Genomic DNA, 27,966 nt, shown 5'->3' with positions numbered 1-27,966 from the left:
AGGGAAACGGTTCAGCTCTGGTTGTGTTGTGAGGTATTTAACAAATCAGAAGCCACACAATCTCATGTAGTTAGGTTGACATTTAATTACAAGGAACCCAGGATCTTACACAAGGCAGGAGATGGGCGCCAGCAGCTCCCCACAAGCCTTTCCAGCCTGGGTGACTGAGGCTAAGAACAGGGGGACACTGGGACATGTGGATGGATGGGGCTCCGGCACAGTGTGTCCTGCCCAAAGCTGAGGGTCGTAGCCATTGGGGATCTGCCCCCGCGGCTGGCCCGGGTCAGGTCTGCCATCACTCCATGAGGCAGTACTCTGTCTCCCGGTGTCGCATGTTGGGTAACAGATACAGAGCCACAGCTGCAAGAGCCAAGAACACCACAGGCTTCCACATCCCAAACATGTTCTGTGGGGACCAAAGGCAAATGGTGAGTGCCCAGCCTTCTGAACCCGTCCCCAAGCCACATATCCCCTGCCTACTGGTGCTGGAGACACCCGGGGACCATCATGGCCCACTCCTTCTTACCTCCTGGATAACTGCTGGACACAATGTGGCCTGAGTCCTGGCACCACTAGATACCTGGAATGATCTTATGTGCCCCACCTGAGGTGCCTGCCTGTTTGCATGCCCCATGGGGTGAGAATACCAGTTCCTGTGTGAGGAAGCAAGTTCAGGAGCCAGACTTCAGAGTATCCAAATGGTTGTAATGGGGAAGGTTGGCTACCATGGCAAAAATATGAGGGTACATGAGGGCCTTTAAGAAAAGCAGCTGCACCTCATTAATTCCTGGAGAATGAACTCAGAGACAAGAGGATATTAAGACTGAGAGGAAATAAAGAAAGCACACCATGGAGTGCAGGCAAATCTGAGGTCCTGGGCAGCCAGAAACCTTTATGGAGAATGATGGTGGCTCAAGGAAATTCAAGGAAGCCGGCCACTGGCTCTGGGAGGCTGCCAGACCCTGCTGACTACAGCAAATCCTGCTGATTCATTCAGGGAACATGACATCCTGAACAAGAAAATACATACTTGAGGAAGTAGTTCCTAATTTCATTACCTTTTTGCTGTATTACTTGAAAGACAGAATTTGAGTTTTCAGTCGTAAGCTACGGCATAACAGAAATACAGTTTTAGGGAAGGGCGAATAATGCCCATCAATGCTAAGAATGCATTTGCTCAGAGAATAATGAACCCAAAAAAGGAGGATTTTAAGCCAACTATAAAGAGCAAAGAAAACCTCCTACACTTGTAAAAAACAGTTACTAAAAAGAACATAAGATATGAAGTGAGAAGCAAAACAATGTTGGAGTTGGGTATACAGAGTAATTCATGTAAGAAAATAACTGAAAAGCGAACTAGGAAAAACACTGGCATGCTCAGATGCTCATATCCTAATGTGTATTGATTGCTACACATGCCAGTCTGGGTTTTTTAAGGGTGGAAAGTGCTGAACCCATGCAAGTGAACCTGCGTCTTTTACACCAGGCACAGGCAGGATTCCAGGCTGGCTGAGCAAAGGGCTGGTTGAGTATCACAAAGAGGTAAGCCATGTCAGGCTTCCCTTTCAGACTGGGTTTCAGACTAAATTCACAGATCCAGAGACGAATCGTACCCCTGAAGCCTGTGTAATTTTATTAGCCAACGTCACCCCAATAAATCCAATTTTAAAAATAAAATAAATTCACTGATCAAGAAAATCATGTTTTGGACTTAATCAAGGTGCCTGACAAGGTTTTTCATGATATCTTTGGAGAGTATATGAGGGAGGCAGTAGGATGACAGCACGGTTTGTTGCGTGACCATTTGTTATGTGGCAAATGAGCTGGATAAAAGCCTGGCGAGATGACATCCGAGAGGCTCGGCCCTCACCTGTGACGTGGATGAGAGATGAGGGAGGGCTCGTCACCCCTGAGGATGACAAGCTGGTAGGAAAAGGAAATATTTTGAAACGAGAGTTGAGATGAAAAAGAAAACAGGTTAGATCTCACAGGTTAGATCAGTGGATTATCTCTAATGGGGATAAATGAAAATTTCTGTCTTGAATCCACAAAAGCAACTGCAGGTAGAGAATGGGGAGGGGTCACTTAGCAGATGCAACATGCAAAGGGGTTTTATAATACACGAAACAGATGAACAATGTGATCGGGGGCTGCATAAAGAGAAGTATGGTATCTTCCCAATTACCTGGAAGCAACCAAGGAAAATGGCTGAAAATGAGGAGATAGGGAAATAGGATTGGAATTTTAGCTGTTGCTAATGTTAAGTCCTTAGAATCTGATTCACAGTTTCCTGGCTCTATTACTAAGCTTCTCTGTGCCTTAGTTTTATCACATACCAAATTAATAATAGGGTTGTTGTAAGATTGAAATGAGTATCTATAGATAAAGTGATTAGGATAGCCATGGCACAGAGTATGCATTGTATAAGTGTCTGTTCTTTTTATTTATGTGGTGTTTTATCATTTGTAAAGTGCTTTTACATATATGAACTCATCTGATCCTCAGTGGGGAAGGCAGAGGTTTTATCTTTTGCTTACATTTGAAGAAATAGACATTCAGATTATGCATTTTGCCCCCTGGGACCAAGCTGTAAGAAGCAGAGACAGACGCTGCCAAGTTCTCTGACCACCTTGTCAGGCAGTTTCTACCTATGCTACCTCACTTCCTGGCTGGGGAGCTGCACAGTTGGTGCAGCAGGCTCTGGGCATGCCCAGCTCCCCTGAGAGGACCCTAACCAGGAGTTCCTTCCTCTCCCTCTGCTTGGGCAGGCTGCGTTTGAGCTGGAGAAAGGTTGTAGCTGAATAATCTGGGCCTCATCCCATAGTGACTTAGAAAAAGGGGCAGACAGGGACGGTCCGGGTATAGGAAGAGACCCATCACTAAAGGTGCTGAAGACTGTCTATGGGATGTAAGTGTAATGCCTAAAAGGAGAAGAGCTAAAAATGGGAGAAAGTGAGGGGGTGGGGAGAAAAGAGAAAAAGGGAAATGCTGATAAAAAGCTATCAGCAAGTGCTTTAGCTGCCACTCTGAACCTATGCATTAAACCAACTATACTCCGCTAACTGGGAAGTGAGAAGGAGGGTGAGAGAGGGCGGGGGAGCATAATAAGGAGCTTAAACAGGCTGAGAGAAGAGTTTATGGTTCTCGAAGGCAGGGGGAACCCTAGGGTTTTACCTTGGGCCACAAGGCCACATCCTGCCCCCTGAATTTGGTATCCTGTTGGTACCAGATTGCATGGACTGGCCAACTGGAAGGTGCCCAGAATATACCAGCCTTGGTTCCCTGAGACACTGGCATCTCCGGTTGGTGGAAACTTTTCACCAATATAGCTCCACATTCTCTCCAGGAAGCCCAGCTGAGAATTGGCCCCCAAAGAGATAACTAGGAAAAAATCCCTGGCATTCCTGTTCTGACTTTTCTGAAGACCAAAAACCCCAAATCAGAGAACTTCTCCGTAGAAAGTATATAATATGGTAGGGGTTTCAGTCCCATTTTTACCAAGGTAGAAGGACGAAATGAGGCTACCCTCATACCCATGACCCTACGGGAGTCACAGCTCTTTAGACCTCTTCTCTCACCCAACAGGGGCGGTGGTGAGCAGTTACAACAGTGAGTGCTTGGCTCTGGGGCTACACAAAGAGCACCAGGCCCGCCTTACAGACAGACAGACAGCTCATCAGAAGTAGTAGGGCAGCTTTGGAAGCAGCAAAAGTGCTGGGATCATCACAACTTTTCCCAGCCAGAAGACTGAAGCTCAAACTCTGTCCAGAGTGGGCATTCCAACTCCCTATGTGTTATAAAGACATGCTCCAAGAAGTCACAGATTTCCAAAAGCAAGAAGCAAGCAGCTGAGAGAAAAGGAAAAGAGGGGAGGCCAGGGCACCCTCCCTCGATCCCTCGGAAGACACAATACCAGTACCTGCGTTAGGACGACGTCTCGGCCCACCAGCACCAGAGCAAAGCCGATATGATCACCAGGCCTACAAGAGGCAAGGAGAAGATGGGGGGGTGGGGGACAGGGGATGGCTGCAACATATCAAATGAGAAAGAAGCGCGAGGAGAGACAGGAGGTGAAAGAAAGGTGGCGTAAAAAGACATAAACACATGAATTCAACAGATAACGAAGATGAGAAAACAAAGGGAAAAGAGAGAGAGATCGAGAGATTAAGTAACTGGTCAGCGAGAGCAGCAGGGTTTCTCCTCTGCTACCGGGCCTGGTTCTCCCCACTGGCAGCCTCCAGAAGGCTCAACACGGATAGGCTTCAACCAGGTGGTGAGTCCAGCTTTCCGGCTTCATTTCCCTCTCAAACCGGTCAAGTGGGTGCTCTGCCCAGACCTTGCCTGAGGGTCAGTAACTGGAAAAGCGAGCGCCAAGGAGGAAGCCAGGCTCTTCAGATGAGGATGTATGCTTTGCCACCCTAGAAAGAGCCCGTCTCTTGCCAGGTCACCTGTCCCTTTGTCAGCCCCTTGTTCTGGCTGTTTTCCACCAACTCTCTGAGTGTTCTGGGCTCTGGTCCCTAGGAGTGTAAGGCTGTGGTTGTGAGACAAAATGCATTAAAACAAGTCAACAATGGAGAAGCGCCAGTTCTTTGCCTGCAGCAATCTTCCAGAGACAAACTGTGCTTGCCGGCGATCACACACCTGCCAGCAGAGCTGCCAGCAAAGGAGACAGGACCTCCTGGGCCGAAGGGCCACCTCCACAGGAAGTGCTTGACTTAGAAAGTATCAATCAGGTCTGGCATTGAGCAATATGGCACCCAAGGCCAGGAAATCTCTGAGGCTCTAAACCAGCACCTGGTGGAATGCCATGAATTCAAAGAAATTAGACACCAACACCGGGATAGAGGCTGCGGTTCTCCCACTCCCCACCCTAAGCAATGGGCTGCCCCTCCTGCTGGCAGGAGGCCTTGTTCTGTCAGCGTCCCTAGTGCACTAATGCACTAAGGCAGGGGGGCACCCTCCTGACATAAGTAACACGCTACCACATACAGGAAGAGGGGGAACTCCAATTCGCTGTGGAACTGTATGGCAAAGACCACCTTTGCTGGGAACCAGTAACCCCATCCTCGTCCCCAGCAAAGGTGGCCTTTGCCATACAGTTCCACAGCGAATTGGTTTAATCTGCCATTTCCCACAGAGAGACCACTCTCTCCAATCCCGTCTCCATCTCCGCTTTTCCCGCCTCTACTCCGGTAGAAGTCCATCCTCGGCTGGATCACCCTGGACACAGGAGCATCTGAGCCCAAGGACCCATTTCCCACACGATCCAGCCTTTGGCTGTGGTTACCTTTCTTCTCTCAGAAATTCTGAGGGGGTTTTCCTCAGCTGTTTCAAGACGAGGGCTGTTGTCCTCATCTTTACCCTCCTGGTCTTGGGACTCTTCACATACCTCCTTTGCATCTTCTGTGGGCTTCGTTTCTATGGGAGCGGGGGGCTCAGGAACTGGTTCATCCTTGGCCTCCTCCTTTGGCTCCTCTTCAGCTTCCTCCCTATTTTCCTCCTCCATTTTCTTCTCCTCTTTAGGTGGATCGGGATTGGCCTCATAGTACTGCACTATGTCCACATTCTGCGGGGGGGAGGTGGGGCAGGACGGGGGACTCTGTTACCTGCCAATATCCCTACCCTGGGCACAATGCTGAACTATCTCAAGAACACATCGTCCCATGTCCTCACGGAGCGTGGGCAGCACTGTGATGTGGGACTGCTCCCGGCGCGGAGGGCAGTCACCCCCAGCCTCTCTAGACCCGTCGGTCCGCCTATCTGGCCCTCAGCCATTAGACAGCTGAGAACTAAAGGTTCTTGAGCTCTCACCTCACCTGCTCTTCCTAAGCCTGCAGTGACTCCTGTTTTACCCACTCCTCTTCCACGTATGTGTTTGTAACTATTTTGAATAAATTCCTCTCTTCTCATCCATTTGGTCCTTCTCTTGAGCATGTGACCCAAGAAGCACAGAGGCCCAGGAAGTTGGGCTGGGTTAACTGAGGCAGCTGCGGTCCTTTGGGGCCACATGAGTGGTCTGAGCTCTACTCTCCCCTTCACTTCCCAGGAAAAGATCTGCTCTAAATACCTTAGAGACCCCAGAAACTTCTCTACAAATACTTCCCTTGGTCAGGATGGTGGGAGATGATCTTTCTTCCCAGGATCTTAGCTACCTTCTGCTTCTGGCGACATGGGTTACTACTCACCTGCTTGCTCTCACTACTCCCCAGGCTTGCCTTGGACACCTTTTTATCTTTAAGCCCGTTGGCATTCTTATTCACGTTGTTATTGGAATTCTTTCCGTCGACAGCAGAGGCCCTCTTCTCTTTGAGCTGGCGAAGCTCTTCCTGGCAGCACTGCAGCTGCCCCTCCAAATGCTCCTGCTCGGCCAAAAGCCGGCCCTGCTCGTCCATGCTGGCCTGGTACTGCAGCTGCAGCTCCCGCAGCTTGGCCTGCAGCTCTTTGATCTGTGGGCGGTGGAGCCCGTTACCCACCGCCTGGCCTACGCAGCCCACCTGGGCCCTGCCGGGGTCGCTGCCTCGGAAATGTCCCCACTGGAGCACATGGGGGCCGGCAGCAGAACATAATGACTGAGAGTGTGGACTCTGGGACCAGGCTGCCTGGGTTCACGTCTCAGCCCCACTTAATGACGCTGGACAGGTTATGAAAACCGAGAGAAAACCTCAAACTGGGAAACGAGCCTCTAAAGCAGTTTTACAAAGAACTCTTCCCTCACTTGAGGCACCTGGTGGTTTACATCTAAAATGGCCAAACGATGACTTACATGGTATTTTTACGGTGATCTGTCTGAAGAATAACTCTAGGGCTACCCCTTCTGAACTTGGATTTCATTCCATCATGACTTTTGCTGGGAACTCCTACTTCACTCAAACTGTCTCTCTACTGGCACAGTCACCGAAGGAACTGTGTTGGGCACCTGACAGTGCGCCTGGGCACCTGCACTTCGCCATGGAAAGAGCGGCAATTCCCAACCCTGCTCCCTAACCTCTGGTCTGGCTTCCCTGACTTCCGGCAGCACATCAGGGTCTCCATGGTAGGCATCTACACTAGCCAACCTAGGCCCACGCGTCTGCTCTCGGACCTCTCCCCTGCACACAGGGGACCCTGCTGGACTGCGCTGCTCTTGCTCAGAGACAAAGCTTTCTGTCCCAATGCCAGGGACCTGGCATTACGACAGACCCAGGAGGAGGCGAGGCCCTGTCCTTCAACCATCTAGTTGAAGAGACAAGACAAACACATGCAAACTAACTAAAGAAAGTTGGCAGTTGAAAAATACAACTGGCCAGAAGTGCTCTGGAGAATAGTGCAGACAAGAGAACAGCAGTGGCAGAGGGAAAAGAACTCAGTCTTGAAGATCCGTAAGTCCAGCACGGTGGCCACCTGAGAAACGTCCAGGCCGCCGGCCTCCTGGGCCTCAGTGCCCGCTGTGTCCGTCCGACCAGGAAGGCGGCAACAATACAGAGCCGCAGTGAGCCCGACCCCCTCTCCTCAGCCTCTCCGAAATGGCTCCGACCTCCTCGGCTCTAAGGACTCCTTCAAGAACCCTGCCTCCCTGAGAGCAGTTACCTCATTCTTGTCACAGATGGAGGAGGCTGCAAGCTTCTCTCGGCACTCGCAGCACTCCCTGAACACCTTTTCACAGGCATCCAGCTCTTCCTTCAGCTCCTTCTGCTGGTCCAGGAGCGTCCCCATCCGCTCCTGCAGCCGGACGTGCTCCTCCTGGCTGACCTGGTACATGGCCTGCACTCCCTGCAGCTTGACCAGCACCTCGGCAACCGTTTCCTCGAAGCTCTGTGGAGGGCGGGGAGGAGTGACGGCACCCTGGGGAGCACCTGCCCTCCGCCCCACTCTGCGAGGCCCTTCCTCAGTGAGACCAGAACCTTCTCTCCCTGTCTGTGTGTGAGCTGGCTACTTTTACCTCTACGTCTTCGGGCTCAGCAGGCTCCTCCTCGGGGCTGCTGGGATAGCTCCTGAGGCAGGTGTCAGAGCTACTGCCGCTGTTCTGAATGGTGATGACGCTGCTGCTGCTGGTGGTGCGGTAACTCTTCAGACAGGTCTCCGTGATGCTGGTGCAGCTGTCGTAGCTCTTGAGTAAGTTCTCCTCGCTGGTCTGGGCGCTCCCGAGGCTCTCGCTGCAGTCAACGCTGCTGTCGTAACTCTTTCTGTAGGACTCAAAGCTTGTTTTTATGGAAGGGGCCCGGGCTTGGAGCAGCTGCATTTCCTCCAGGCAGAGCTGCAAGTCAGCCTGCAGCCTCTTCCGCTCCTCGAGGAGCCGGCCGTGCTCCTGCTGCTGTAGCTCCTGCTCGGTCTTGCTGGTCTCGTACAGGTCCTGCAGGGTCTGCATGTGGGAGGCGATCGTCTTGGACTGCCGGGAGTGGGTGGGAGACAGCGTCGTTACTGACAGGGCAGTCCAAGCTGCGCCCCTCCTGGCGCAGAGGTCTGAGCACACCTTAGAGGACTGCACACCCTCACTCCAGTCCTAGGACAGCCTAGGCCATCAGCCTAGCCTACGGGTACTGGCGCGGGTCAGTTCCTTGCTCCTGGGGAAAATCTCCCCAGGGAGGATACTCCAGTGTTTCCGCGTTCCCAATTCTGTCGTTTCTGCACTCAGCCCTCTCTCCTTGGAGTGGTGCTGAGTGGGTCTTGAGAACGCCTGCCCCTCCTCATTCAGGCGTGCCGTTATCCCTGCCTTGGCCTGGAATACGAGCGTTCCTCAGAGGAGGGAGTCAAGGTCTCACTACGAGTCCCTGACCTCCTGCCCCAATTCCGAATCTGGACTCTGGGGATGTTTCCCAGACCCTCTGGGTCTGGCTTCTTGGCTACGGATGCCCAGGACAAGGTCTGATCGATCCAGGAAACATTTCATGCCTGGTCCCTGGTTCCTGTGCTATCTAGGCTGAAATCTGATGCCCCCAAAATCTGACCAAATCTCAGTTTGGACTCCTGCTATCCCCTGGGTCTCCTTGTCTGGCTAACATCCGAATTAATTCATTTTGCCCAAACTGAGTCTACCTGCTCTTCCTTGCTCTCACTGAGCCCTCAGGTCAATTCACCCCCCAACCCTGAAAGACTTAAATGGAGATCTCCCCCAGTGAGCCCTCAGAGGCGTGGCCCTTTGCTAGTGTCTAATCCCCCTGACCTGGCTGCTATTCTTGCCAATGTTGCGATGAAAGCAGTATGGTCAGTATCAAGAACTCTTCATGCTAGGATGCTGCCTTTGGAGAGGAATGGCCCCGTACTGGCCTTATGTAGAACACCAAAAGGTTATAGATCTTATCAATTATCAACCATTTCATGAGAAAAGGATGACACCTTTAGTCAGTCCCAAGCAATCCAAACACTAAAATGGTTTTATACATCTGGAAAATGAGATGCTAAAGAGATTGAGACAAATCATCAGGCAATTACAGACTTCCGGGTTGTCCCGGTTCTAAGTGCTCCCCGGTCTGCGGCTGGGCATTCACCTGGGGGTCCTCAGGCCGTATCTGACGCCTCGTCTCCAGGGGCCAGCCCATGGCTGTCATGGCGGGGGCAGGTCAGGGCTCCAGGCTCATCCTGACTCCTGGCCTAACAGGCCTTCCTAACACTCCTGTGCGGCCCCTTCCCCTGCTGTCCCCAGAATCGCCTCCCTGCCTCTTGCTATGGTTACCTTGTCGTGGACATGTTTTGAGGACTTATGTGATTTGGAACATTCTGGATTCTCCAACACATCCTGGAAATGAGACTCTTTGTAAACATGCAGCAATTTGTGCAGCTCTGATTGTTCTTTTAATACGTTTTCTTGATTGCGTATCAGTTGTTTCTGCTCTTCCTGCATGCCTTGGTAGAGCAGCTGCAGTTCATACAGGTCTTGTAACTTTGCAAGTAGCTCGTAACTCTGCGAGGTAGAGTGGAAGGAAGGGGCGGGGGCTGTAGTGGTCACAGGGAAAGCCTCTGCCTCCTTCCTGCTGGAGACCCTTCCCCCTCAGGAACCCCGGGATTGGCTCTGCAGTCCGACCGGGACGGGCAGTCCTGCGGAGATGTGCCAGTTGAGTAGAACTGATCTCTTGTGTTTGGATGTATTTGGAGCTTACAAAGTACTTTCAAGTATATTCTCTCCAGATAGATTAAATATCTAAATATAAAATGCAGGACAGATCCCAGAGCGTAGATGTATTTTAAGATATAAAACCCAAGCCCTGGCCGGTGTGGCTCAGTTGGTTGGCGCATCATCCCTTACACTGGAAAGTGGCAGGTTTGATTCTCGGTCAGGACACATACCCAGCTTGTGGGTTAATCCTCATTTTGGGTGCATATAGGAGGCAGCCAATGGGTTTCTCCTCTCTCTCTCTCTCTCTCTCTCTCTCTCTTCAATCAATAAAAAAACAACATATCTTCAGGTGAAAATTAAAAACAAAAAGTAAAACCCTAATCAGCTATATTAAATTTTTTGGTTTGAAGTTTTTTGGTGAGAAAGTAAGGAGTGGTTGGTTAAAGAAAGAAAAATCTTAATCTCCACGTTTTCTTTTTCTCAAGTATAGTCACACCTGAGAAGCTTCTCAAAGCCACTCCTCCACAGTCAGCAGCCGTTTGCTGGCTGCCTTTACCTTCTGCAGGAGGCCACATTTGGGTGTCGGGAACGTGAGCCTGTGCAGTTCTTCTTGCAGCTGGCCCTGCTCCTCCTGCAGCCTCCTCTGGTCCTCCAGGAGTTCGCACTGCTCCATTTGCAGCTGCCCCATCTCCTTCTGGCTGGCCTTGTACTTTTCCTGCAATTCTGTCAGTCTGGATAGCAGTGCATCACACTGTGGGCGGGCGGGCGGGTGGGCGGGCGGGGGGGGGGGGGGTACTCTGTAAGGCAGTTCTCCGCCTATGTGGCCCGCAGAACATTTCTGTGTCCTCCCGCCTCTTGTGATTCACCAGGATCGCCCTCCCTGAACTGATCATCCCAAGCCACACTGCGCCGTTTCAGATGCCGAGTGGGGAACGCCAGCAGGCTGCTAGGGATGGCCGTTTGGCTGTGCTTTAAGTGTTTCTATTAGCCCCTTCCGAGAGCATTCTGAGTGGGAGTTATCCCTCCCTTTTCATTTCCCTGCCGCCTTCCTTTCCTCTGGCCCTTTCCTTTGGTATATGCCATTTCTCACCCTGCTGGGAATTCTACTCCCTATTACTCTCTTTATCCTAAATTTGCTTTTATTCCTAAGTATGCTTCTTACCAATAAATAAATAATTTCTCCCTCCCCCTCCCCCCATTTTTGTTTTTGTAATCATCTTTTAAAATCTTTAGAAAAGAATGTGCAATTGCTGAATTTGGGTTAAGAAAACTAAATCATCCTATGATTCCAGAAATCTAAATCTTCTAATATGGGACTAATCTCAATGCTGCTTTATAACCAGAGGAAAAGCGGGCCCGTGTGCCAGCACGCTGTTCCTCTGCCATCAGGGGTGGTGACACGGCTGCCCTTCCTCCTAAGTTCAGTGGGAACGGGGAAAGAGGGGGCAGGAGCCTGGGTGTCGAAAGGCAGGCAGACTGTTGGGATGACTTAAATAACCGCCCCAATCCTGTGTCCCCTGAAGGCCTTCCCCTGGGGACACAGCCTGCTGTTGGCAGTGGCAGGAACCAATGAGCATTTTGGCCGAATGTGACTTGTTCCACTACTTTTTGAGACTCTTGGGCCTGTTCTCTATCATGCTTCAACACCCTTCCATTTCCTATCAGCGACCTGAAAGCGCCCAGCACAGGCTAACTGGTAATGACTTGCATTTTACACACTATGCTAAAAGGAGAGAATGAGTAAGGAAGGCTTTATGTATCACTATAGGATTTGTTACTGAAAGGAAGTGGGTAAGAGTAGTATTCTGTTCAGTGTAAAGAGAGGAAGAGTCAAGTTTAGAGGATTCAACTACTCTGAAACCTCAGCCCTTTGAATACCCAATTGGTGTTCTGGCACAAGACCAGCCACCTGACAAGAGCACTTGCAATCTGCCTCAGCGAGTCAGACCCTCTCTTTCTGGTTCTAACAATAAAAGTGACATATACGGGCCTATGTGTGTGTTCTCCACAAATAACAAGATATCACTCCACATGGAATTATGTGCGAGCATTCCAGTGTTCAGACTGGATCCAGATAGACTGATCCTACTAAGCTCTGACTCAGGTCAAGGAAAACTGTTTTAAAAGTTAACAGCCCGGGGCTCTGCCTCTACTCCCTGCCTCGCGGTACTCAGCTGTGAAGGCACGAGAGCCGTGCCCCTGGGGGGCAGGATGGCTTCCTCTTTGGCCCTCACCTCCGTTCTCCAGAGGAGGCGCCCAGGGGCTCCCGCCTCTCCTCACCATTACCTTATTGGCACATTCCAGCTTGTCCTCTGGGATGCACTGGGCGATCCTGAGCTGTGTCAGCTCGTGCTGGCAGAGCATGAAGTCCTGCTCCAGCCGATCGTACATGTGCTTCTTCCGCTGCAGCTCCTCCTGGCTGTGCTGGTACTGCTGCTTCACTGTCTGAAGCTGGCACTGCATCGCTGCGTTCTGAGGCAGGGAGCAGCCCGCCATCACCCAGGGCAGTGCTGCCCTCTCTCCTCTCAGGCAGTGACGAGGGGAGGACTACCTGTCCTCTCCAGTCCCAGTCTCATCCCACTGAGGCTCCTGAGATGGACAAGCCCCTAAGAGGCCCTACACAGAGACCCTGGGCTTCCATTTGGGGCGTGGTGAAAGTAAAGGGGTTTGTTTTTATAGGCTGATTTCCTGATTCAAAAGAAAAGGAAGCTGAGAGCACCATAGTGCTCTGAGAGCACTTTTCTACTAAGGGATGCTTTACCTCCCTCACCAACAGCTCCTCCATAGCCCTCCTGCCGTCCCTGCTCCTCCTCGGCACCGGTCCTCGCTCAGCGGCCCGGCCTGGCCACCTGCTCCCTCACCTGGAGCTTCTTTTACCTTCTCATTGCTCTCTTGGAAATAGCACTCGATGTCTCTGAGGCGCTGCACCTCGGCCTCCTGGTACCGCAGGTCCTCCCGCAGCCGCTGCTGCACGTCCAGCAGCTTATCCTTCTCACACGAGAGGTTCTCGTACTGGAGCTGCAGCTTATGCAGCCGGCACAGTAACTCCTATGGAGGAGGGGCCTTTGGGCAGTACCTCCGGGACCCTCAACCCACTCACTCTTCTGCCCGAGTCGCTCCCAGAGTCCTCCCTACCCTCCACTCACTGGTTGTCCTCTCATCCAACACGGTACTGGGGGCGGCTGAGTTCACCTGCGGTGCTGCCCAGGTGGCGGCTGGAGTTATTTTAACTCCCTACTCGTATCTGCCTTCCCCAAAACCTCTCAGCACCGACACTGCCCCTCACCTCTGGCTGCTGTTACCTTCTCACTTTGGGTTTCTAGGACTGTGGGTTTCGTGTGTTTGAGCTGCCGGAGCTCAGACTGAAGTTGGAGTTGCACCTTCAGGAGCTCAGTCTGCTCATCCTGGCTAACATCGTACTTGTGCTGCAGGGCACAGAGTCTGGTCTTCAGCTCCTCGTTCTGTGGTGGGAAGGAGCGGGTGGAACTGTTATTCTCAACAAGCAGCAGGCCCCTCCCCAGACCAGCCGGCGCTTTTCCCGGCGCAGTCATCCAGAGGAGCCCCGCAGGGCTCCGGTCCGGTTTCTTCTCTGAGGTAGACCCTCAGGGATGGCTGCCATTTCTAGAATGCAAGGCTAGGCGACTTCTCCAGTCGGTCTTGGGTAGACTCTGCTCCCGGTGGCAGGGCAGGAGTCAGCAGAGCATAGCCTTACTCTGCGTTCAACCCCCCTGGAAGGAAGCGGCGACTCCATGGAGGCCCTCTCCCTCCCCAAACTCCCTTCCTGTCAGTGTTTACCTGGATGGCGTGCTGGGAAGTCTGACACCGAAGCACCTCATTCTGTGCGCACTTGAGCTCCCTCTGCAGCCGCCTCTGCTCCTCCTCGCTGGTCTGGCGATGATGATGCAGCTCTTGCAACTCACAGCACAAGTCCTTACACTGTGAGAAACAAAACAGGAGGGTGGCTTACTCCTAGGGCAGACCTGGAAGAATATTTACATCAGGCAAACGAGCAAGACCCCAGAGTACTCTCCCCTGCCATGGTGCACCCTCCTTCGTCAGCTTCGTCCTGTGTCTAAGGAGATGTTTCTCACACAGGCAGGAGAAGGGACAACAGAAAGGGCCTGCACTGCCCTACCTTGCTCTGCATGTCACATATCTGTTCCTCAGCTCCCATCAGCTTCTGTCGCAACGAATGGGTTTCCGGATGAGGTTCTAGGAAATCCATTTCCACAGTCTGACATTCTGTTGACATCAAACTCTTTAGCGTTTGGTTGTCCAGCCACTTCTCTGTTGCTCTTCGTGTCCTGCAATCCAGAACCCCAGAGCCATGTTTGGGAGAGAATTCTGACTAGAATCACCTGCCAATTGTGCTTGTTCCTGATGTACTTATTTTAGGCAAAAATGGTAAGGAGCCTCTTATTGTGATTTATCTCTCAAAAAAAAAAAACCAAAAAAAAAAAAAAGAAAGAAAACACGCTCAGGCTGAAACCGGTTTGGCCCAGTGGATAGAGCATCGGCCTGCAGACTGAAAGGTCCCGGGTTCGATTCCGGTTAAGGGCATGTACCTTGGTTGCAGGCACATCCACAGTAGGGGGTGTGCAGGAGGCAGCTGATCAATGCTTCTCTCTCATCGATGTTTCTGACTCGCTATCTCTCTCCCTTCCTCTCTGTAAAAAATCAATAAAATATATTAAAAGGAAAAAAACGCTCAGAAGGGCACAATGCCCCCAGCACCTCAATCTGCAAGGCGCTGTTTGGCTCTGGGAGACCCTAAGCGTGCCAGTCCAGTTGGGCTTGAGGCTGGCTCTGATGTCCTCTGAATCAGACTGAATCAAGTCCATGTGGACAACAAAGGAACCACTTCTGAGCTACTCTAGGGCACAGCAAACAAACCCCTAATGCCCAGAAAGAAGAAAATGAAACTTCTGAAGTCAATCAACTCTAGTCCTAGACACTGCGTTGGGTCCCCATGCCTCTTCCAGGCAGTGTCCATATCCTCTGGACACCACGGGAAAGACCAGATCTCCCGGAGGAGAGGGACGTGCGTGAGCCTGGCATCTGCCTTTAGCAGCAGTTCTGCTCTGTCCTACAGGGTGCCGCTGGCCTCCTGGCTGTACCTCTCACTCTCCAGATCTGCAAGTTGCGCTGTGAGGCTGCTGTTGCTCTCCTGCAGGACCCGGTACTCCTCATTCAGGAAGCGGTAGCGTTCCCGCAGTTGTTGCAACTCCTCTGCAGAGGACAAGATGAGAGAGAAGTGAGGTCCTTGGGAGGAAGCACTGACGACCAGCCCATTTTCCTGCCTGGAAACCTGGTAGCAGAAGGCTGATTGGCTCCTCTTTTTCTAGAGACAGAAGAGATACCACATGCAGAGGCTTCGAACACAGGGCCCAGAAAATTCCACCCTCAAAGGCTCTTCGTGCTCTTTCATTGCTGCCCTTCTTCTCATCTTCCCAGATTTGCAGGAGGCAACCAATTGATGTTTCTCTCCCATCAACATTTCTCTCTTTCCCTTTCCCTTACATGCTCTCTAAAAATCAATGGGAAGATATCCTCAGGTGAGCACAAAAAAAAAAAAAATTATTTCTCTTAGAATATTATTTTCTACTGATATTTAAAGAAGTGTCTTAAGCCCTAGCTGGTTTGGCTCAGTAGATAAGAGCTTTGGCCCGAGGACTGAGGGGTCCTGGGTTCGATTCCGGTCAAGGGCACATGCCGGGGTCGATCCCCAGCAGGGGGCGTGCAGGAGGCAGCCAATCAGTGATTCTCTCTCTCATTGATGTTTCGATTTCTATCTCTCTCTACCTCTCCCTTCCTCTCTGAAATCAATAAAAAAATATATATTTTTAAAAGAAGTCTCTTAACTATCATCAGCTTCAACACCCTGAAATTTACTTCTTTTTTTTTTTTTTTAAATATATTTTATTGATTTTTTTACAGAGAGGAATGGAGAAAGATAGAGAGCTAGAAATGTAGATGAGAGAGAAACATCAACCAGCTGCCTCTTGCACACCCCCTACCGGGAATGTGCCTGCAACCATTGTACATGCCCTTGACCGGAATCGAACCTGGGACCTTTCAGTCCACAGACCGACGCTCTACCACTGAGCCAAACCGGTTTTGGCTGAAATTTACTTCTAATGTTTATTCCAATCAGAAGTCCTGATCTATGTAGCAAAATCCTTGAAATATTGCAGATTACCACAGAAGAAAGGAGGAAGGAAACTAATATTTCATGAAAATCAACCACGTGTTAAACAATAGACTTGATGGTTTCAGCTTTGGTTTTAGAGTGTGAGTGCTTTCAACATGCTAGGCATTTCATTTAATCCCCAGAAAAGCCCTGTATATTTTCTTTTCTAAATAAACCTTTAATTTTAGGATAGTTTTAGATTTATAGAAAAGTTGCAAAGAATGCAGAATTCCCTGGAAGAGTTCTCATCTAGTTTCCCTACTGTTCATATCTGACAATGGGTCCATTTGTCATGACTAAGAAACCAAGGTTGGTATATTAACTAAACTCTATACTTTATTCATATTTATCTACATTTTCCCTCAAGTCCTTTTCCTGTTTCAGGATCTCATGATTGAATAGTTCCTCTTTTTATTAACCAATTTTTATAGATATGGAAACAGAGGTTCAGGGAGATAATTGTGAGACTGAGTTCATTCTGTTACTCAGTGGAGCTGAGATGCTGAACTGTCTGTGTAAGTCCAGCCCCAGCCTTCCTGCTGGGCTGCCTGCCTCTCCTGGCATCACCAACCCAAAGGCTCTTCCGAGAGGCTTGTCACAGCTGGGAAACCTGGTACTTCTTTGATTCCTTGTTGATTTGCCTCTGCCTGACCTGGCCTAATATAAGGCCTCCCTTATACCCAGATCATCAATCCAGCCTCAGAATAAAGGCAAACTCTCTGATGTCATGCATCCTAGCAACTAGCTGGGAGACTCACTGTCTGAAACCTTTGAAAACTCTGAGCTTTTGAGTGCCTCGTGTATTTTTAGAAATAACCTCCCTTCCTCTCCAGCTGTCTTGTGCTCTCATTTTTTGTCCCCAAAGCTTCTCCTTTGGGGAGGGCTAAAGGAGCCTAACAATCAGCATCCCAGGGTCTGGGAACAGGGCGTGTAGTCCAGGCAGAGCGCCACGATGCCGCAGCCGAAAAAGCGTCTCCCAGGGTGGTGGCCCCGGGGCTCCCACCTTAGAGTTCTCCGGGGTCATCTCTCTCCACGATGGACTGGTTGTGTGACTCTGGGTAAGTTTTTCTCCCTTACATTCTTGAATTCAACCTGGAGGGGTTTTTTTCTAGAGGTTCCCAATTCATTATCTAAGACCATCTTCCACCATCTTCTGGCACACTATCTCCCTCTGCTTGACTTTATGGACAGACCGGGGGAAGGGCTTGCACTCTCATACCTTGCAGCTCAGAGAAATCTGAGGCAGTGTAACTGTTGGATGAGTCAGAGGTCCTCATTTCCATTTCCGCACGGAGGGAGTTGATCTCCACCTCATACTCGTTCCGAATGCGCTCCAAGTCATCAAGTTCACTTTGCATCCGGCAGATGTCCCCCTGCAGGGACGCTATGTCACTCTCATGTTCAGTCGCAGAATCATCTGCGGCTTGTCGCAGATTCCGGATCTCCACCTGGGCCAAATGCAACTCCCGTTCTATTTCCTTAAGTTCACATTCTTTCTCACGCTCTAGCATGGAAATCTCCTCCCGTAGATTCCGCAACTCACCTGCAAAGGCCAAAGGTTAGGATGGTCAAGAGGATAAGTGAATTGATCTACCATGTTCTAGAGGCACAAAGGTAAAGGGAGGCAATTTCTTGTCTGGAAACCCCTGACAACCTAGTGTCTACCCCATCAGAGAAGTACAGTTTCAGCTGGTATGAAATAAAGAGAATACCGAAGAAGGGAGCAGAGAGTGAATCTATGCAGTAAGGTAGTCGAAAAGTAGATTTTTGAGGCGTGGCACCAAAAGCAACAACTTAAGACTATTGAAAACGGAAGGTGTTATCAGTGCCCTGGCCAGTGTTCTAAGTGGTTCGAGCATGGCCTGTGCACCAGAGCGCCGCAGTCAAGAGCATGTACGATCCCTACACCGGTCATTGGGGCGAGTGTGGGAGGAAACTAATTGATGTGTGTCTCTCCTATCATTGTTTCTCTCTTTCTCCTTCTCCTCCTCCTCCCCTCTCCCTTCCAGTCTCTCTAAAACTCAATAGAAAAAAATATCCTCACTCCTTGGGTAAGGATGAAGAAAAAAAAAAGAAAGTATTATTAGTGTTTCTAAGGAATTGCCTAAGAATTAAAGGCCAAATCTAACTTAAAATATTTTTCTTATGTCCTGAGTCTTTTTAAAAACTCCCTGGCTAGCCCAGCCAGTGTGGCTCAGTGGTTGAACACTGACCTATGAACCAGGAGGTCACAGTTCCATTAACAGTCAGGGCGCATGCCTGGGTTGTGGGCTCAGTTTCCCAGTGGGGAAACGGGCTCAGTAAATGTACAGAGGCATTTATTTCCACTGTGCTGATATTTCTCTCTCTCCCTCCCTCCCTCCCCTTCCTCTCTGAAATACACACACACACACACACACACACACACACACACACACATAAAATTCCCTGGCTAAAAGTTTTTTTACACAGACTATTCTCATGTCTTCAGTCTGGGAGCTTAGAAATTAGAGCTTCAGACTGCCCATGAACTGCCTGTGGTAAATACTGGCCCTAAAATAATATCTATTTAGAGTTCACAGCTGAAATTCTAATGCAGGTTCATCACATGGCAACCAAACATGGGAAAATAACCTACATGTCGATTGTTAAGAGATTGCTCAAATTAGTGATGGTTAAATAGAACATCACAGCCATTAAAAAGAAAATGGCAGATTTATAAAAAATAAAAAAAGGCATGAAAAGGTTTTCATACATACTAACTAGAAAGAAAAATCAGCCATAAGACATACTGTACTATCTTATTTTAGCAAAAAACAATTAGTGTACAATATAGAATGCAAACATACAAAGACATAGGAAGAGGTTGGAAAGGTCTGCGGGCCAGCCACAGAGAGCAGTCCGTTCTGAAGGATGAGATAGAACCTGATGGGGACTTTCACTCTCCACGTGGTATAAGCTGGTGCCGTGTGAATTTTCACAACAGGCCTCTATTTTATAATAGCTTTTAATTTACAAAAGAAACGTGCCAGAGCTCTCAGTATCTGGGGAACATCTCAGGGTTTTTGGACATGGATAATCTGGGATTCGGAGAACCTGAATGTGGGGAGAGAGTAAAAAGCACTGACTCCAACAAAACATTTTGGGAGCCAGGATTATGGAATTAATGAGGATTGGGTTGGGAGGGTCAGGACCTTCCCACAAACACTGCAAGTTGCACCGTCCGTATCCCTTGCCCTGTCCTCTGCTCATTCTATTCACCATTCAGATTTCAATTTTCCCAAGCCTCTCCCCCACCTCCTCAAAAAAACTAAGCAAGTCCTCTACTAGATGCTCTCAAAGCACCTTGAAGTTTTGCAGTGTGTGTGTGTGTGTGTGTGTGTGCGCGCGTGTGTAAAACCTGTTCTCCTACTTCCTTGACCATAAGCTCCATAAAGGTAGGGAACATGTCTGTTGAGCTCATCATTATAGCTCCAGGATTTGTCATAGCACCTGGCGTAATGCAGCCTGATAAGTATTTGCTGTATTTGTGCATAAATGAGACAAGAGCATCATCTGCTGAGCAAACGTTTACTGAATACTAGGAGAATAAAAGTAGGAGACATACTGCAGGTATAAATGCTGAACGGGCAGGGCGTCTCAGGGGCAGGAGGAACCGTCTCTTGTCCTATTCCGACCCTCCCAAGCACACACACGCAGCTCCAGGCACATCTTTTGCCAGTCCTTCCTTCCCTAGGATGGCCCCAGCTGTCTCCTCTTCCTGGTCTATTCAAGTATGAATTGGGCATCACCTCTGTGCCACACCCAAGCACCTCTCCACTGAGATTCCCAGGCTTCCTTCCAATTTCAAAGGAACCGAGTCCCTGCTCAGTACACTGCTAAAAGCACAGGGGCGGGGCTTGCAGGCCCGAGGGAGGCGCTTACCCAGTAGCTTAGACTCTAGTGGGGGAGACATACATGTCAACTGGCCATTAGGATAAAGGCCCTAAGGCCTGGGGGAACTGACCAAACTCCACTTCCCTACTGTGCCCTGGAGGCTTGGGTTCAAATCTCCCTTAGGTTCTCTTCTGGAGTGTAGCCCCACCAGAATGACATGCTCGAGGCCAGGAGGAACCGAGGAAGGTCTCCCCAGGCTAAAAAAGCCCTTGCTTAGGGACACCAGGGCAGGACCGCTGCAGCCCGAGGGGCGGGGCTTGCGGGCCGGAGGGCGGGACTTCTCCAGCGCGGGGCGGGGCGGCCCAGGCCGCAGTGGGAGGCCACAGCGGTTGGAAGGCCGGCAGTGGGGCCGGGGCTGTTGGGGTCGAGGCCAAGGGCCCGGGAGTCCGGGCGGCCGGATAGAGATGTCGGTTGTCACTTACTAGTTATGGCCTCCATCTCGCCGGCCCCCCTTTAAGCGGTCTCTCTGGGGGGCCTCCCGACTCCGGCCGGTCCCGGCCCCCGAGGGGCTGTGGCGGCCGAACGGCCTCCCAACACCAGCTACCTCTGAGCCCGCGCGCGCCCCCTCCCGGCGGAAACGGGCAGCGCGCGTGCGCAGGGACGGTGGTCTGTTGGTTCCCTCGGGCGGAGACCAGGGCGCCTGCACCAGACCTCCAGCCCCTGGCTCCCCCGGTCTCCCCACCCCACCCTCAACTCTCCCCCCACCCCTCGGATGAGCTCTAACACCAGAAACAGCCCCGCTGAGCAAAACTGCTCTAGAACTTCATTTTCCCACGTGGTTGCCTACCCGCCCCTCTACCGAGATTCTGACTTCCTTATTTGAAAGGAATGTCCCTTACCTAAGCAAAGGCCTTTTCTTGCTCTGCTGGATCATTTCCTTCATCATAAAAACATGACCTCGTGTGTCCTAGCTAAGAAATAAAAATTTTTAAAAATCCCCAAACACTCTCCCTTGATTTTATTTCTCATTCCTTTATTTCTCTGCCTCTCTTCAAAATAGGACTGCTGGAATTATCTGCACTCAACCCCCCTTCCCTCTCCAGTCCCAACCCAATCAGGTTCCATCTTCGCTAAACTATCTCAGAGCCCTCCATCTGGCCAAACCAAATGGCCATCTGACTTGGCTAAGCAACTTTTTGACACTGTTGTTATCTCCCTTTGAAGCACCTTCTGCTCTTGGCTTCCAGGGCATGAAAAGCTCCAGTGGTTCCTCCATCTCTTCTTGTTCATTTCTCCTTCTATACTGGACCTTTAAATACTGGAGTAACTAATCCTGGGATCGGGGCCCTTTTTCTTCTCTTCCAAGATCTCCAGGGGATTTTTCATGGTGCTCTGCCATAGATTTGAATGTCATCTGTGACTCCCAAATTTATATCTCTGATTTCTCTCCTGGCTCTAGGTTCACATATCCAATTCAACATATTCACCTGGATGCCATTACCCCTTTCAAACTCAACATGTAGAAAACATGTCTTAAATGCTCCCCTGACCATCCCCGCATCCTCGCATCCCAATAAATGACACCACCAACCAACCAGTTTGAGACAGCCATCTCTTATCCCCCTTCCAACTCATCACAGACCCTGAGGGCTTGACCTTCAAAATCTATTGTGAGTCATCTTCATTTCTATTACTCAACCGCAGGAATCGCCACCTCCTGACTGGACTATTGCAATAACTTGCTGACCAGACTCACTGTTTTGACTCTGTTCCCTCCATCCAATTTACACTGTGGCCAAAGTGTTCTCTCTTTTTTTTTTTTTTAAAGGTAATGTGTTTGTTTGTTTTTGTTTTTTTGTTTGTTTTTTAATCTTTTATTGATTTTGAGAGAGAGAGGAAAGGAGAGGAGGAGAGAAAAAGATCAATATGAAAGAGAAACATCAATTGGTTACCTCTCCCACACACCCCGACAAAGGATTCAAACGGCAACCTGGGCATTTGCCGTGACCGGGCATCAAACCTGCAACCTTTAGGTGCACCGGGACAATGCACAAACAACTGAACCACACCAGCCAGGGCTAAAGTGCTTTTTTTTTTTTTTTTTTTTAATGTAAAGCAGTATATCACCCCAGCCTGGCTGAGAGCCTCCCACACCTTTCTGTTATATTATACTTAGAGGTTATACCAAACCTCTCAGCTGGCCTACAAGGCCCTTTGTAAGCTGGCCTCTGCCTGCCTCTCAGAACTCTCCTACCAGGGTCCTCCACACGCCCTGTTACAGCCACAATAGCCTTTGTACTGTCTTCCAAACACATGAAGCTCGTTCTTGCCTCTAAGCTTCTGCAGTTGCTATTCCTTCTGCCCAACTGCTTTTCCCTCAGATCCTTCCCATTATTCAGGTCTTAGTACAAATGTCACCTTCCCAAAGAGGATTTTTTTAACTAACCTATCGAAAACAAACTCCCTTTTCACCCCATCTTTATCATATTGTTACACTGTATTCACAGCATACTGCCACTTGAACATGTGTTGTTTATTTTCTGCCTCTCCTTACAGAATGCACTCTGCATTAGGGCAATGATCTACTCTGTCATGTTCATAGCTGGTCCTCCAAGTCCATAAATGGTTGCTAAACAAATAAAGAGCCTTTTTACAAATAAAGAGGCAAGTGTCAGAAAGATAAAAATGACTTGCCCACCCTAACCAGTATGGCTCAGTGGCTAGAGCGTCAGCTGGCGGACTGAAAGGTCCCAGGTTCGATTCCAATCAAGGGCATGTGCCTTGGTTGCAGGCACATCCCCAGTAGGGGGTGTGCAGGAGGCAGCTGATTGATGATTCTCTCTCATCGATGTTTCTAACTCTCTATCCCTCACCCTTCCTCTCTGTAAAAATTCAATAAAAAAAATTTTTTTTTTAAAGTGACTTGCCCCAGAACACCAAGCTTGTTTCATGGCAGAGCTGAGCCCTAGAATCTAGGTGCTCTGAGACCACTGCTCACACTCTGCCCTGTGCACCACATCTCCATTTCTCTCCTCCCCCATAAACTGTCCACTTCTCCCGCATCCACCTTTGCTACGCCTTCTTTCCTCCCCCTCTTCCACCTTTTCTTTGTCCTCTCCAGGCCTGCTTCCTGGACGTCCTTTTTCCTCCATTTATACTCCTCTTTTGGCTTGATCTCCCTTCTCCTGGGAGAGCCCCTGCTGTTTTCTAGGGCAGCTCCCCTAAACCTTCCGGAAGCTCACAGGATAACAAAAGCCACCTCTTTGTTTGGTGGCACAGTGGAATGTGGGACGCCTGCCTCGCTGCTTCCCAGAGACGAAGGGAATGTGGGTGTTAGAAGAAAGAGATTTTGGGGCCACAGCTTGGTCCTAGGGAGCAAAAGAAGCGTTCTCATCCTTCTCATCCACTTCACTTAAAAGAAAGAGGTTATGTATAGAGTTGCCTCCACTCACATCTCTCTGGCTCACTGCTTTCCCCAGGGTGCCCTTTGAGGGCCAGGAAAAAGCAATCTGGTTTGGAATTCAGTCCTGATCACCTACCCCTGGCACTGACCAGGAAGACCAGGGAAAAGAGATGAAGGTGTGAAGGGAGGAGGCTGAAGGAGAGGAAAAAGAGAGTTAACCACAGGGAGGGCAAGAAAAGGAAGACAAGTGCCAGGCAGAGATGCAAAAAGAAAGAAAATTGCCCAGCCGGGTGTGGCTCAGTGGTTGAGCATCGAACCAGGAACCAGGAGGTCACTGGTTCAATTCCCGGTCAGGGCACATGTCTGGGATACAGACTCAGTCCCCAGTAGGGGGCGTATGGGAGGCAGCCAATCGATGATCCTCTTTCATCATTGATGTTTCCATCTCTACCTCTCCCTTCCTCTCTGAAATCAATTTTAAAAATTAAAAAAAGAAAAGAAAATTGGGTAAAGAAGGGAATGAAAAGATGAGAAGAAAGGATGAGATTAGTAGAGAAAAAAAAAAAGGATAAGGTGCTGAATTAGGTTATGTTTGTCTGCTGTGCTTCAGCCAAACCATCCGGACACAAGTCGCTGGAAGACCTGCACCTCTCCAGCCTGAGTTCTGAGAATTACCTTGGAGCTGCTGGATCTGCTTGGTGAACACCTCTGCCTGCTGGGCACTGGCCAGCCGTTCATCCTCCAGGAGCCCTGCAATGAAACAGGGGCCAGCATCAGGCCTGGGATCCAGCATCAGGCCTGAGATCCAGCATCAGGCCTAGGATCCAGCATCAGGCTTGGGATCCAGCATCAGGCCTGGGATCCAGCATCAGGCCTGGGACCCAGCATCAGGCCTGGGACCCAGCATCAGGCCTGGGATCCAGCATCAGGCCTGGGATCCAGCACCGGGCTTGGGATCCAGCATCGGGCCTGGGATCCAGCATCAGGCCTGGGATCCAGCACCGGGCTTGGGATCCAGCATCGGGCCTGGGATCCAGCATCAGGCCTGGGATCCAGCATCGGGCCTGGGATCCAGCATCAGGCCTGGGATCCAGTGAGCACAGAGTCTGTGGGCCAGGCCCTCTGTCAGACACTCACCCTGCAGCTCCAGGGAGTCGTCCTCATGCTGCCCTGCCAGCTCCCGGGTCTCTTCCAGCTCTGCCACCAGCTGCAGCACCTGAGCCCTCAACTCCTCGAGCTCCGTCTCGGTGAGGCTCAGGCCCCGGTGCTTGCCCAACGACAGGGAGCCGATGCCGCCGCCTTTCTGCACTTGCTCTTCCTCTTCTTCCACCTCTTCCACCTCTTCTTCCTCCTCCTCCTCTTCCTCCTCATAGAGTGCTGGGAGTAACACTTCCCCTGGGGAAGACACCCATCCCACCCGGGAGTCAGAGACAGCTTCCTCTCAAGGGTCCTTCTAGGGCGGGCGCTCAAGCTCACTGGCTCAGGGCAGAGATGTTATAATAGTGCCACCTGGTGTCCCCCAAGGACCCGCTGGGCAGGACCTGCGCTCATGGGTCTTCAGTTGTGAGGGTCACGTTTGGAGGTAGCCCATCCCCCTCCAGGCGCTTTCTGAACCCCTATTGCACCTGGGGGCCTCCTGTTACTGCCTTTGGGCCGACTGAGCAGCCGCTGCCGGCTCAGCCACGTGACGCTTGCATAAGGACACCCAGGTCTTCCGGTTCTGGTCCCTGGGTAATGGGACAAGTAGTCAAGAAGGGATTCAGACCCTGGGCATATCTCAGGCCAAACAGGGCAAGGGTTACGGTTTGGGGGGCTGTAGAAAGTTAGACATTATTCTGGTGGCTGGTGAGAAATTAGCCTTTCCATAATAAAAAGGCATTGCCTGTCAGCAGGCAGAGAAAGAAACCGCTTCAATGAAGCGATTCTGAACGTTTTACTGGACAAGCATGGGGGCCCTTTCAAATGTGCTCTTTTTGAAATCTTCTACCAGGCGCACCTTCCTCTCCTCTGCGGAGTGTTTGCGGGGTGGGGGTGGGGGTGGCGGTCCGTGGTCCTTCCGCTCCGTTTCCTGGGTGTCAGGAGCGCCCCCCCCCCCCCCCCCCCCGGTGACCACAGCTCCGTTCTTCAGTGTGTGCTCGAGCGTAAGAGAAAGCCTTCCTCGCATTGGAAACTGGGGTGTGCTTGTGCCCCAGCCTCTGGTTGGTGAGCACCTCTCCTTTGCTGCAATGCAGCTCCTCTAAATAGCAGAAATCTTATCCCGATTGTGATGGTTTGTTCTGTTTTAAAATCTGAATCCCTGATCTTATTTTCTCCAAGATCAGCAGCCTAAGGTTCACCTGGGGTCCCCTGAGTCATCGGTCCCCCAGGGGGAAGCAGGGCTGCCCGCACTGAGTGTGCACAGAAGGTCCTGGAAAAGGGACCGGCACCCCTTCAGGGGCCTGGTGTTGGGGTGTTAGGAGGCTGGTCCCCCCACCTGCCCCTCCCAGGCGGTCTCTCTCCGGCAGCGAGCGAGCCTGGAGAAAGAACCACAGCCACCAGGCTGGCATGTGACATTCGTGGTGATGGCACAGGAAAAATAATTCACACGCTCCCTTCCCAGCTTTTCAAAATGAGCGACAGCTTGGGATCTGGGCTGAGAGGCAGCAAGCACAAACCCCCTGCTGCAAAGCTCTGTCCAGCGGAGGCCTGTCCACCTGTCTGGCAGCTCCCTCGGGAGGCACAGCCTGGTGAGGTGGGGACTGGGGCCCCACAGGGATGCACCTGGCACCTCCCTCCGAGCCGAGCCCTGAGGAGGGCAGGAGGGGGCTGAACCGAGGAACGAGCTCTGGCCTGGCTCCTTTGGGGTCAGAGGGAGGAAGGAAGAAGCTTTCTGGGAAAACTCACCCTCCATAGCCTGCAGCCCCCGCCGCTCCAGGGAGCCCCAGCGCTGGCCTTTCTTCCTCTCACATCCCTCAGACGCGTCGTAGGCGCCCACAGTGGTCACCGTGGAACCTGCGGCGGGGACAGAGGGGGGCTGATGCCGGGGCGGCTGCGGGCTGGGGTGCAGGGCCCAGAAGGGGACGTGCCTCCAGCCCTCCGGAGCCTGGGCTTTGAATTCTGGAGGAAGGGCTCGGTCTACTCGGCCTCAGCCGCCCCTCCAGCTGCGCCAGCGGGGACCCCGCCCTGCACCCCTCCCCCCAGCACCCCCAGTCTGCCTCCTCTCCCTGGCACAGACGTGAAGGGTGTGTGTCTCTTTAGCCCAAAGGGGACTGGAGGAGAGAGAGAGGCAAGGATGGGAGGGATGTTGCAGACAGGGATGGTGCGTGCAGGGAGGCAGGGGCGGGGGGCGGGGCTGTGGGAAGGGGTCTAGGATAGAGCTGTCCCCCCGCCGCCCCCCTTTCTTCCACGGGACCTGACCTGCCCCCCCTCCCTTGCCCACCCGCGCTCCTGAGCCTCCGGGCCATAGGGGTGCAGGGTGGGGAGCCCCCAGGGCTGGAAGCTCCAGCGGCTGCCCTGGGAGACGGAGAGGGCGCGGGGAGGGGGCCGGGGCAAGCGGGGCGGTGGGGTGGAATGGAGGATGGAAGGGCCAGCCCGGGAAGATGGAGACCGCGCCAGGTGGGGTGGGGCGGGGTGGGGTGGGATGGAGGAGGAAGACTTCGGAGGGACGGGGAGAGGGAGGACCTGGGTCCGCAGGGGGCAGAGGGGGAAGGCGGTGGAGAGTGAGGGAGGGGCGGCTCTGACCTGGGCCCGGGCAGCTCCAGCTCGCGGCGCCCGCGCTGGCCCCGGCAGCCGCCTCCATGGCCGCTCCGCCGCCGCCGCCGCCGTCCCCGGAGCAGACGCCGCAGCAGCGAGGCCGGACCCGCGGCCGCGGGGAGGGGGCGGGGCCTGGCTCAGGGAGGGGGCGGGGCGCTGGGAGGGGCGGGGCCTGGCCGGCACCTGACGCCGCCCCGCCCCCGCCGCCGCCGCCGGGAAGCCCTCCGTGCACCGCGGCTGGGACCAGGGGTGACGCGGGGCCACGGGGAGGCGGGGGAGCTGGTCCCCGAGACGCTCTGGCCGCGCCGGGGAGGGCGGGCGGACGCTACTAATGGGGCGTGAGGCTGCGCCCCGAGGAGCCCCCCGGCGCTTTGGGGGGCGCGGGTCCTGCCGGAGTCGGCTGCGCGCGGGGACCCCTCTGCGCCCTAGGGGCCCGGCCCTCTGGGTGCGCTCAGTGACCGGGAGGAAAGGACTGGGATGGACGGACCCTCCCTGCTGCCCCTCCAGCGCGCAGACCTCTCTCCTGCGCGCAGGGCCGCCCTCGCCCCCCGCATGGCTCCTCGCGCCCCGGAGCTGCGTGGAAGAAGGAAGCCAGGCCCTGGCTCTGCCTTCCCAGAGCCCCGCGAATCCAGCCAGGGGCCGCTCCGTGTCCCCATCCCGCGCTGCCCGGAGACCTCCTCTCTCCACCGCCCTCCTCCCCACCTTCCCCCAAACCCGTGGGCCCCGAGCCCCCGCGCCCCACGCCCTGTGGCCATC

The 27,966-nt window shown here is 52.2% G+C and overlaps 1 protein-coding gene across 8 annotated transcripts; it reads right to left on the bottom strand.

Annotated features, from left to right (window-relative positions):
• Positions 1-65: 65 nt before the first annotated feature.
• Positions 66-27,359, bottom strand: CCDC136 (coiled-coil domain containing 136). 8 transcript variants are annotated; one of them, XM_036426294.2, is made up of 19 exons: positions 27,199-27,359; positions 26,362-26,469; positions 24,616-24,873; positions 24,154-24,228; positions 17,440-17,763; positions 15,148-15,259; positions 14,166-14,334; positions 13,826-13,966; positions 13,333-13,491; positions 12,908-13,078; positions 12,317-12,502; positions 10,587-10,781; positions 9,650-9,877; positions 7,919-8,365; positions 7,567-7,791; positions 6,186-6,446; positions 5,288-5,566; positions 3,920-4,026; positions 66-406 (listed from the first exon to the last, which is right to left on the bottom strand). In XM_036426294.2, exons 1-18 carry the CDS (start codon positions 27,254-27,256, stop codon positions 3,925-3,927), a joined length of 3,498 nt encoding a protein of 1,165 aa, XP_036282187.1. In that variant the 5' UTR covers positions 27,257-27,359; the 3' UTR covers positions 66-406; positions 3,920-3,924. The 8 variants fall into 8 exon arrangements, with proteins under 8 accessions (XP_036282187.1, XP_036282178.1, XP_045432560.1 ...); XM_036426285.2 differs by lacking the exon at positions 3,920-4,026; XM_045576604.1 differs by lacking the exon at positions 3,920-4,026 and having other exon boundaries at positions 5,390-5,566.
• Between the last annotated feature and the right edge of the window lie 607 nt (positions 27,360-27,966).

This window comes from Pipistrellus kuhlii, unplaced genomic scaffold, assembly GCF_014108245.1.
Source record: "Pipistrellus kuhlii isolate mPipKuh1 unplaced genomic scaffold, mPipKuh1.p scaffold_m20_p_10, whole genome shotgun sequence".
NCBI classification, from domain to species: domain Eukaryota; kingdom Metazoa; phylum Chordata; class Mammalia; order Chiroptera; family Vespertilionidae; genus Pipistrellus; species Pipistrellus kuhlii.
The sequence above is the reverse complement of the archived record's forward strand: the minus strand, read 5'-3'. Positions and strand labels throughout refer to the sequence as shown.

Bases quoted from the DNA above. Each gene is read 5' to 3' on its own strand.
- CCDC136 (XM_036426285.2), bottom strand. From the start codon at position 27,256: ATGGAGGCGGCTGCCGGGGCCAGCGCGGGCGCCGCGAGCTGGAGCTGC. The intron at 13,967-14,165 runs GTAGGGCAGTGC...TGTTTCTCACAG, and splicing joins TATGTGACATGCAGAGCAAG to TGTAAGGACTTGTGCTGTGA. The intron at 13,492-13,825 runs GTAAACACTGAC...TTCCCACCACAG, and splicing joins CTTCCCAGCACGCCATCCAG to AACGAGGAGCTGAAGACCAG.